Raw genomic sequence first — 11,537 nt, 5'->3', positions numbered from 1 at the left:
GAACAAAGAAACATCATATCAATTACCAAATAAGCAATAAGAATAAAATATTTATCTACTTCTATCCACTCCTATCTTGGATGAATGAATAAAAGACAATTTTGATAACGTTCACTCAGCCAAAACAACCTATGGGGACCTCTAAGTAGCACACCCAATAGTAGGGTGCCAATGTCTTCAACACTGTTTATCTCTTCTTTAGATTTTTTTCCAATAATGTATTTTGATCATAAGGTTTGTTATTTCATATACTTGTGTTTTTGTTATTTCATATACTTGTGTTTCACTGAATAGGGTACTTAATTGTCAAGCTTCTAAAATATCCTCATAGCTGGAAGGAATGTCATTGTATGTTTGAGCGTTCTATTATAAAATGTCTTTTAGAATATGCATATTTTTTTCCTGCCATTCTTTCTTAGGTATCATCCATCTACCTATTTCACATCTTAAATGGTGAGCAATGATTATTTTTACTAACCATTTAATATGTGCTCATATGTATACTTTTTCATCATGATCTTTCGTGGAATTAAAAAAATTGATATAATAGACTTTTTTAGTGTCGCATGCATCCAAACCTCAAGCCAAAAGATTTCAAAGTGCACTCCCAAGCGTTCACATAAACCATGAGTGTTATAGCAATTAGAATAAGGCAATTAGAATAAGGCCATTTGCATACAGAAATTATTTATTACATATTTATCTAGGTAAAGTCCTTTGTTAGTCTTGTTTAACCATAGCTCAAATAGAATTGAAGAGTATGGACATCCTGATTTGACATTAATATCTCTAGAAAAGAAACTAAAAATAATAAAAGAAAATACATCCCGGCTGCTAGTTAAGCCGGTGCTAAGAAGAGGGTTAACACCTCTCCTAACTATTCTTTTCCTTACAAATTTTTGGTGCACCTGATCGTTAGTATTGCATTTTCAGCCTTCCCAATTGTCTTCAAAAACTTCTTCCCAATTACAGTCTTCACTTTGGGAAATATCAATTCATAACACAACCAAAACAATCCTGACAACTGCTTCACCGATATACAACCTTCCGTTGCATCAAATCATATAAAAGTTTTATTGAACTCTTCAAACTACTGCAGCTGAAAGTCTGTTCTTGAAGACGCGAAGAATTCTATCGCATACCCATGCTTCCTATGGTTGTAAGTTGTAACAGAACCCTTTATTTTCCAATACAATCTATAAATTTGCCACTTGAATTTCACTTTATTAGAAAACGGTTTTAGGAACCAGTAAAATTGCTTTAAAATTTGATTATTGTAGGGGCACGTAATCAATGTCCTCTTACTTTTCGAATGAAGGGAAAGAGAATGGATCGAAAGAGAACAGCAGTATATTTTTTTGAAAAGCAAAAGTATAATTTGTCTGCAACCTTTTTAAGGTCTAATGGTTACTACTTACATGATTCTTCGTCTAGCACACTTTTTTTTGTATATTTTGTTTACTTTTCTTATCTTATCAATAGTCTGAATCGTATTTAGACTGGAAAAAAAACTATGAAGAATTCTGCCCACAATATGTTTTCCATTCTAATAATCAATATACAAGATGTAGTCTAGAAACATTAAACTGATCATATCATAAGCTGATAAAATACTAGTGAGGAATTAGATGCTTCCAGCACTCTATACATGATTGAAATAAATAACAGCTTAGATGCTACTCAGCCCTATGCTATAAGGAGGAAATATAATTTTGTGAGAACATGTGTTATGGGACTTGGTGGGACAGGAAATCACAGTGGATGCATCAAACTTATTGATACACAAAAATACCTCCAATAACTGTTCCCTTCCTTCCAAGTCTCTGTTGCATCTGATCTCTGGAACAGCACCAATGGCTTCTTCTATAGTTTCCAATATCTCATATGAACTGTACTCTTCTCCATTGGGGAAAATTCCTGTATATTTTAGAAAAAGAGAACATCACATGTGAATTTCTAGAACTTCTCTAAGTATCACTTCAATATAATGAATACTAAATGTATCATTTATCATCATAGAAGATAGAGTTTTTATAAACAATTTTTCTCAATAAATTTGATTTGAGAACTCAATAGTTAAATCTGGATAAAAAATTATGAAAAAGCAGTTCTTACCTGCAGCTTCAAGAGCACCGAGAATATCTATTCGTCTCTTGAGAGCAAGGGTAGAGTTGAAGTAGCCATGCTCGTCAAGATTAAGGGCACAGCTTCCATGACGTTCCCATTCATGAGCCCAAAACTTACGCCCATTGCTACTGGGGCAATTTAATGAACACCATTCCTTATCTAATTCACCCTCTAAATCTGCTATCTGCATATAAGTTGCATTCTCAAATAATCTCTCTTAAAATCAATTTTCAGAATGAATAAAAGGCAATGTTGTTATAAAGGATCAAAATTGAAAACCTTAAATAACTGACCAATTGCTACCCAATATTACATAAATCAAGCATTGAAAAGGGAAAGGAAATTAAATAGTGAACTGTGAACGTTTATGTGGCGATTGAAAAGCTTAAGGGGATTGGAAAAGAAAATTAAAACATGAACATTGTGACTATTTAGGAAGGAATTGAAAAGCTTGAGTAACTGAGGAAGTGGAAAAGAAAATTAAACAAGGAACATTGTGACTGCTCAGGTGGAAATTGGAAAGCTTAAATAACTGAGAGATTGGGAAAGAAAATTAAACAATGGACACTGACCGTTTAGATGGGGATTGAAAAGCATAATTAAGAGCTTAACTCTTCAGGTGAACTCCGCATAAACCACCATTTCACGAAGGAAAGGAAATCAAACAATGAACATTGTAACTGTTTAGATGAGGAGGAAAACCATAGTTGTCTACATCAGATTCCCTGCTACAGAAGGGGTAAAAGATTTTTTTAATTTTATTTTTTTGGGTAAAAGGTCATAGACCTACAATTTCATTATTGAAATTAGGATGATTACAAAATGTAACAGTACATATCTCAAAATAAAATGCAGTTCACTTGGATGAGAAGCTACTCCTGCTGCAATTAAAATTGCATTAAACTACAACCACTGATCACCAAATTCTTTCTAATCTATAACTTACTGATGCGAGGCCACACTTGAGTCTTCATGTTCCTACAGATCCAACAAAAAGCATTCAGCCAGTGGTGCATGATCCTAAAAGATCTGGGCTAGAATCATATGTTAATTCTCTCTTGCATGCCATTACAAGTTTTAGAGACCTGAAACAATCTCCATCCCTATATAGAGTTAAATATTTGGTAACAATCTCAGACCCTTGACCCCGAACAGCCAACAAGAATTCTCACCTTATCTGAAACGTACTCACAAGAGATCTCTGGCATAGACTTATCCTTGTAACTTAGTCATTGTCAAAACAGACATAGTATCAAGATGAACTCTCAAGCTTCATAAAGAGAGAAGCATCAACAAACAATGGCAATATGACTCCTTAGGTACAATCAACAGCCAGCACGAGCTCCAACTGAATACATTTAGGTGAACTGACATGCATGTCCCTGCTCATTTCTTCAACTAGTCTCTCCATATAGATCTGATAAAAGGAAAAAAAAAAAAACCATCTAGACTACAATCTAATCCCCCTAACTTGGTTGGGATAGCCTGTTGCAAAGCTACCTCTTTTATCCTGAATTACTTTGCCAAAACTAAAATTTTTAATTTAAATTTATCAATCCCATCAACTGGAAAGACAATATGCTTTTAAATTGGTATCTGGTGGACTCTCCATTGAATCACAAAATTTGTTCTCAACTTTCCACCACAAAACAAGAATATTAAATGTATCAGATAAAAAAATTAGCTTGAATGTTTTCTGATTTAGATTATGTGAACTTTTTCCTTTTATGAATATTTTTTATCTACTCTATATCCTCTCACCAAGAAATGATATATTTTTTTTTGCAAAAAGAGGGGTAAAAATTTATTAAGACAGAAAGGAATACAACAAGGAGAGCTCAACAAGGAGCTCGATCCTAAGCAACAAGATCATCAAATTCTTGCACCATCTCAAAGGACAGTTGTCCCCTATCTCTAATATTCCAACCCGGATCATGACTAGAAGCCCATTTGGCTAAACTATCAGCAGTTCTATTCCATTCACGAGGAATATACATGAACCTAATGAACTGAAAAGAGGAAGAGAAGAAAAAAATCTGCTTAACAACAGTGGCCAGCTGCCAACTAACATCCTCAAGCTCTTGCGAAGAAAGCATGTTCACCACCACCTGGGAATCAGACTCACAAATAATCTTACTCCATCCCCGCAAGCAACACTGTTCCACAGCATATAAAATAGCCTGAGCTTCCATGAGATTGTTAGTATAATCACCCTTATGAACTGAGAAGAAAAATTTAACATCCCCAGAACTACAACGAGCCACTCCGCCAATACCAGCCGGACCAGGATTCCCACAGGAAGAACCATCAGTGTTAATTTTCAGAACTCCACAGGGAGGAGGAGTCCAGTGCCCATCCCGGTTAACCCGACCCTTCCTCTAATGGTAAAGCTGCCTGAACATAGAAGGAAACCTATGAGCTGCAACCCCATCCTGCAAATGAAAATTGAGGCGATTACAGATAGCAAGATCAACCGGATCCATACCCCCATCAAGCTCACACTTCACAAGAATAGTTTCCTGAAGAGAATGTGATATTTTCCACCAAAGATGCAAAACACCAAGCCGAACATCTTGGAATATGCGACGATTCCTCTCCAACCAGATATGCCAAAGCATGAAAGATGGGCCAGCAATCCAAGCAGCATGGAGAGAAGAAGACTTGGAGGGAGCACTACCCAAGCGGGCCCAAAACTCAGGCAAAGAGGAAGCATGCTGACAAGAGCAACCCCAAGCGCTCCACCAAAGGTGCCATATCTGAGTAGAATAGGAGCAATGGAAGAACAGATGGGAGACAGACTCCTCTCCATTACCACACAAAACACAATAAGAGGAGCCCTGAAATCCACGTTTACAAAGGTTATCCCAGGTAAGACAACGGTTGTGAGCCACTAGCCACATGAAAAAATTGCACTTGGACCAAGAAACTTTATTCCAAACTTGCTTCCACCAAGGGACCTCAGCATCCCCAAATAATTGTCTAGTTATCTCCTGATACCCAACAGAGACATGATATTTACTAGACAAGGTACCGCCCCAAGCCAAAACATCTGGACCAAGCAAAGAAGAACACTCTCTAGAGGCCAGAATTTGAGAAAGCTCCTGACGATCCATGTCTGTACCTCCAGGAGGCCAATCAGAAGAATGCTTCCATCTGTAACCAACAACAGGTCCCAATTGATAAGGAGTCTTGTAATGAGCCACTTTATCCCATTCAGCGGCAAGAAAAGAGTCACAAAGAGGCTGAAGATGAGGGTATATGGATAAAATGGAAGGGAATCCATCCCAAGCATCAGACCAAAACAAAGCCTGAGAACCTCCTTTACATATCCAGAACAGACCCCTCTTCACCAACATCGCACCTGTCTTCAAAGTATGCCAAACCATTGAGCCACGACCTTCAAGAGGAAGTGCAGAAACAGAGCAAGGATCAGCACCATGAAAATATTTATGAGTGATAATACGAGCCCAAAGTTGATGTTGTCCAGAGCACCATCACCAATAAAGTTTAGCAGCCAAAGCTTGACTACTCAATAGAGCAGATCGAAGACCAAGACCACCCTCCTTTTTAGGCCTACAAACAGTTGCCCAATTAACCAAGCTCCATTTAGTACTACGCAAATTACCACTCCAAAGGAATTGTCAAGAAAGAGCATCAAACTCCTTCAGAAAGTAAATAGGTGCAGCGTGAACCATGCTTCTATAAGTAGGAAGAGCTTGGATAACAGCTTGAAGAAGAGTAACCCGGGCAGCAGTAGAAAGCCATCTATGAGTCCAAGGATTTACCTTGTCCTGAAGCTTGGTAATCAAATTTTGCCAGAAGAGACGTGGCTGCCTGGAAACAGCAATAGGAATGCCAAGATAAGTCAAAGGAAGTGAACCTATCTGAAACCGTAGGATACCAACAATCCTATGCTGAATAGAATCAGGAGTGTTAAAAAGTAAATGAAAGATTTGTGCTCATTAACTTTTTGGCCTGAAGCTGCCAAATAAACGTCCAAAGCATGTCGAAAGGCTTCAGCTTCCTTGATCCTAGCAAGACTGGCAAGAGCAGAATCATCAACAAATTGAAGATGGGAAAGAGAACGTAAGCCATTACCCCACCGCCAGCCTTGAATAGAATTCTGGGACACCTGATGCTTAATGAATTTGCCCAAGCCTTCAGCCATGATGATGAATAGATATGGGGAGAGAGGGTCACCCTGGTGGAGGCCTCTAGAAGCACCAAATAGTTGAGAAGGTTGACCATTAATAAGAACAGAAAAAGAGGCAGAAGTAACACAACTCATAATCCAACTCACCCAGTCAGAGCTAAATCCAAAAGAAAGAAGAATACTCCTTAGGAAGCTCCATTTAACTCTATTGTAGGCCTTAGCCATATCCAGCTTAACAAACATAGCTCTCTCCCTTGAAGTAGCCATAGAGTGAATAGCCTCAGTAGCAATAACCACCCCATCCAAAATTTGTCTGCCAGCAACAAAACCACCTTGTTCTTCTGAGATAATAATGGGAAGCCACCTTTTCAGTCTCTCAGCAATCAACTTAGTAATAACTTTGTAAACCACATTACATAAGGCAATTGGTCTAAAAAACTCCAATTGATTAGCACCCTCTCTCTTAGAAATAAGAGTCAAGAATGTAGAGTTCAAAGCTCGAAGCATCTGCTTGCTAGCATAGGATTCTTTAACCACCTCCAACAAATCATGATTAATGATGTCCCAAAATTCCTGAAAGAATTCAACTGGAAAGCCATCAAGACCAGGAGCCTTCCCCTTAGGCATGCCAAAGACCACCTCCTCCAGCTCTTCTAAAGAGATAGGACGCATGAGATAATCATTCATTTCCTGAGTGATAAGGGAAGGAATACAGGACAAAATAATATTTTCTTCATTATCAACAAGAGGAGAGTCCTCAGAGAAGAGGGTAGAGAAATACGAAATAGCCTCCTGGAACAAAGCTGGCAAGGAATTCAGTTGGATACCTTGAGAATTAACCAAAGAAGAGATAGTGCTCTGATTTCGGCGAGATTGCACTATTTTATGGAAAAAGGCAGTGTTTCGATCACCTTCCTGGAGCCAATCAACTCTAGCCTTTTGCTTCCAAAAAATTTCCTCTCGAAGTTCCCATTCTTCTAGAGCTCTAGAAGCAAGGGATTCAGCCTTGCCAAGATCCTCTGAGAAACCTCGATCTCTAATCTCCCTTGTGATGACATCAAGATCTTCTTGAGCAAGCCTCTTCATAAAGTGAAGGTTCCCAAAGCATTCCCTATTCTATATCTTGAGTTGCCTTTTAACATATTGAAGCCTTTTAGAAAATGAGAACATTGCAGTACCATATGCAGAAGCACCATCTTTCCACCAACAAAAAACAAAATCATGAAGAGAGGAGTCACGAAGCCACATCAACTGGAACTTAAAAGGAGGATGCTTCGGAACATAAGCCCCTATAGCGGAAAATTTGATTGGCCAATGATCTGAACCCCTCCAATCAAGGATTTCTGAAGAGATAGTAAGGGTGCCACTAACCCAGAAGCAAGAAACAAGAAATCTATCCAAACGTTCTGAGATAGCAGCAACACCAGTCCTGCGATTATTCCAGGTATAGAGACCATTAGAAGGCTTAACATCAGAGAGATGCAAAAGAGATATGTGTTGCCGAAGAAGAGCAGAAGAAGGCCCCAATCTAGCCAAACCACCATGCTTCTCCTCCAGACTTAAAACTGAATTGAAGTCCCCTGCTAACACCCAAGGATGATAAGGATGACAATTTCTAACATATTGAATATGTTCCCAAAGTTCCTCCTTTCCCACAAGATCAACAGGTGCATACACATTAGTAACCATGATTACCTCGCCTGAGTCTAGAGCAGAAGCTACCATAGAGAGAGCTGAGCGAGAAGACATCCAGCCAAGAGGAGAAATTTTTTGAGGATCCCAAAATATAGCTAAACCACCAGCATTGTCTGTTGCCCCAACACACTGGCATTGGCCACGAGACCAAATACTAGAGGCATGTTGGACCATAGACTCCACAGAGAGCTTAGTCTCTTGGATACAAAAAACATCAAGACTATGATCAACCACCAAGTTATGAATAGCCTTTTGTCTAGGGATGCTATTCAACCCCCTTACATTCCATGAGAGAATAATCATCATTGGGTAGAATTGGGAAAATGAGAATCCAAAGGTTTCACTGAACCAGACTCAATCAATATATCTCCTGTGAGTTTAATCTTCTCTTGGTCTGTTTTGCGCCCACTCCTTAGAGGGGGAGTAGATGAAGCCCGCTTAAAGGGTCGAGGCAGCAACCCCAAGGGGAGAGGAGATCCCTTGCCCTTACCTAATGGTAGCACATCCTTAACCAAGTCAGCCAAAACAACATTATTATCTTCCAACACTGCAGGAGTCACCAGAGCCTCTGTCATAGGAGCTACAGGAACCTCACAGTTCTGATATACTACAACTTGAGATGCCCCACAAGCATCATTAGGAACAGATCTCTCATCTAGGCAAACTGGATCAGAAGAGATAGGAGGAGGAATACCCTCCTCTAGAACCATACTATCCAGCACCTCAAAGCGGTTAAAACCTGAATCAGATAATCTTTCTTTCAAAGGCCTCTTTTGACCACGTCCCTTAGCTCGAGGGCGAACAGGGGTAAATCCATCATTATCCTGCATTTGAGCCTTACCCTTACCTGTAGCATCTTGCAGATTCATCCCCTTGGTAGTATTAACCATTTGAGATTGTCCTTTCCCTGTAGTATCTGCCAAACCACCAGCATTGTCAGCTGTAGAACCATGCACTCCTTTGAAACTCGAGTTACGAGAGCACTGACGCTGTAAATGACCATACTCATGACAAATCCAACAACGGAAAGGGAGGGATTCATAATCTAACTATTGCACCCAAGAAGAATCCCCCAGACAAGTTTCCAAAGAATCTAGTAATGGGTTATTCAAATTAATTTCAACACAAATTCTAGCATAAGAAATAACCTTTTTATCGAGGGATTGATGTGCGATCGCAGCCGGCTTCCCCAACAAAGTAGCAATTTGTCGAAGGATGTCTTCACGCCAAAATTCCAAGGGAAGACGAGGCAAGCGAACCCAAACTGGCACTGTTGAAGGGAGATCCTCAGCAGAATTAAAACCTGAATGCCAAGGTTTGACAAATAACCCCACATGGTTGTAGAAATAAGGGCCTCCTTCAAAAACACAATCACGATCAGACATGCAAGAGAATACAACAAAAAAATAACTATTCCCTACCAACATAATCTCCATATCGCCTTCCACCTGCCAAGAGCGGCGGATCCATGCCTCAAGAGCGGATAGGGAAATCCGGATTCCAAGAAATTTGCATATCAAAGCATGCTTGGTCCAATAATCAATGTCCTCCATTACAGTCGTTGGAGGAATAACCAGAACAGGGCGATCATGGCTACGTGGAAAACAACCATTAACTTTCTCTCCTGAATAAAACGATTCCGATCGCATTGCATGCATAGTTGGAGAAGAACCATCTGTTCTCACCAACGGAGAAGAAATCCCAAGCCCTGCCATGCAAACAATAAAACCCCAATCCAAAATTGACTGCAGAAGATTTCCAAAAACACCGACGCAAATTATGTCCCGTAGCTAGCAATCCAAACAGAACAGAAAAATAGTAAAGATCAAACACCAAGAACAGGCTAGGGGAAAAACCCTAGCCCAGCCAGCAGCCAACGCTTCTCCACATCCTCCAGAGCTTTTCCTTCTAATCTCCCCCAAGAAATGATATATATTTTGAGATGTTGAAATAGAAATTCACAAAACCTAACTCAGGAACATTCAAATTAAGACTGTGTTTGATATTTAACTGTTAAAAGACTTTTTATGCTGCTATTGACATTCTAAACAGGTTATATTATCTACAAGCTGTTTGATTATAGAATCAGCATCTTTATTAAGACTTTTTATGCTGCTAATGACATGCTGAACAGGCTACATTACCTAAAGACTGTTTGATTATAGAATCAACATCTTTATCATACTGCTACTAATATAAAAAATAATTCAAATTAACATAAAAATGTCTCAAAGAAATAAATTCAATTCTACATGTAAATTTACTGTAGTATTTGGTGAGCCAGTTCTGCAGAAAGTTATACTGACAAGAAACAATCGGTTTCAGAACAAAAATACAGGTAATACAAGAGGTTTGAATATAACCAACTACAGATTTAAAGCTTTAAGCAAAGGGCGTTTCTCCAGAAAGCTATGGATTACAAGGGTTAAAGCCCAAAATACCCTTCCCATTAGAGCTAGAATTTCAAACTGTATCACCATTACTGGCGGTCTTGGTGCACTGTTAACAAATACCATGTTGTTTGTTTACCCAATTGAGGCCAATGTTCAGAACTGTAATTGGGCATCTTAAACTTGTATTTCTATAGGCATAGAACAAACAAAGAAGCAAAACAGAAAAATACCTGAGAGAAATCGAAATGGGTATGGGGGGAGCAATATTGAGGCCATGATCCGTCCGCAAAGTTGGGCCAGAGGCCATGAATGTGGAAATCCGAAGAGGGTATTCCGATCCGAGGATAACAGCATTTTCGATGTGCATCACAGTATGATCCAGGCCACTGCAATAACCACAGAAGAGAAAACCTGAGATTGAGTTAAACAGATTACACCCTTTTTATTATTTAATTTAGCAGAATACCCACCTCTAGAACGAAATAGTAGAAATCGAAGCTTTTTGCATTTGCTTTGAGGAGATTAATGGAGATAACTTGCAGGAGCAGCAGCATCCAGGCATGGAAAGCTGTGCGTAGAGAACAGAGCCCAGTCGCCATTTTGGCAATTGTGTGGATGCAAAAGTAAAACCCTGATCTCCTTTTTTAAGGCAATACAAATGACTTGTTTTTAAATTAGCTCTCAAGACTCAATGTGACGACAAATTCTGTTCTTGTCTTTTGGCAGTCTGAACTGCATCCTGCCAGGAGCCCATGTTGCGTCTTTGATTTGCAGTGGAATATGCTGTTTTGGTGCTTTACCGCGAGGGCCACGCTCTCTAGTTGACGACTACTTTCATTATAAGGGTGGGGTTCTATCGATAGAAAATTTAGGGATACTTCAAATTTAAAATATATAAATTAGTTTAAAAGTTTAAGCTCCAAAAATTAAGGAATCTAGTGATCTCATTTTTGTTTTAACCTTTTTATTTAAATTTTATTTTAAAATTATTTTAATATTTAATAACATCGCATTAAATTATTATTGCACAAATATATCTTGTTCAATTTTATTTTGTTTATGAATAGTCATGTTTTATTAATAAATAATATACTTAGTTATAATTCACAAAAAAGGGGTCGAGGGATATAAGATCACATCACGAAAGTTCACACAATTCTAGTCGGAAT

At 38.8% G+C, this 11,537-nt stretch overlaps 1 protein-coding gene across 1 annotated transcript; it reads right to left on the bottom strand.

Moving 5' to 3' along the window:
• Positions 1 to 1,521: 1,521 nt before the first annotated feature.
• LOC149556550 (ribonuclease 3-like) lies at positions 1,522 to 11,180 on the bottom strand. The gene is made up of 4 exons (XM_089830862.1): positions 10,839 to 11,180; positions 10,599 to 10,754; positions 2,116 to 2,311; positions 1,522 to 1,917 (listed from the first exon to the last, which is right to left on the bottom strand). The coding sequence occupies exons 1-4, from the start codon at positions 10,965 to 10,967 to the stop codon at positions 1,670 to 1,672; spliced, it is 729 nt and encodes a 242-aa protein (XP_089686988.1). The 5' UTR covers positions 10,968 to 11,180; the 3' UTR covers positions 1,522 to 1,669.
• Between the last annotated feature and the right edge of the window lie 357 nt (positions 11,181 to 11,537).

Source organism: Cupressus sempervirens, chromosome 5, assembly GCF_028749045.1.
Source record: "Cupressus sempervirens isolate cs-2001-9-10 chromosome 5, ASM2874904v1, whole genome shotgun sequence".
Taxonomy (NCBI): Eukaryota; Viridiplantae; Streptophyta; class Pinopsida; order Cupressales; family Cupressaceae; genus Cupressus; species Cupressus sempervirens.
This window is presented reverse-complemented; position numbering and strand designations above follow the sequence as displayed.

What these genes read in the sequence shown, in the direction of transcription:
- LOC149556550 (XM_089830862.1), bottom strand. Translation starts at nt 10,967, where the DNA reads ATGGCGACTGGGCTCTGTTCTCTACGCACAGCTTTCCATGCCTGGATG. An exon ending in TCTACTATTTCGTTCTAGAG is followed by an intron (nt 10,755 to 10,838) that starts GTGGGTATTCTG and finishes TGGTTATTGCAG; the next exon opens with TGGCCTGGATCATACTGTGA. An exon ending in CCCATTTCGATTTCTCTCAG is followed by an intron (nt 2,312 to 10,598) that starts GTATTTTTCTGT and finishes ACTTATATGCAG; the next exon opens with ATAGCAGATTTAGAGGGTGA.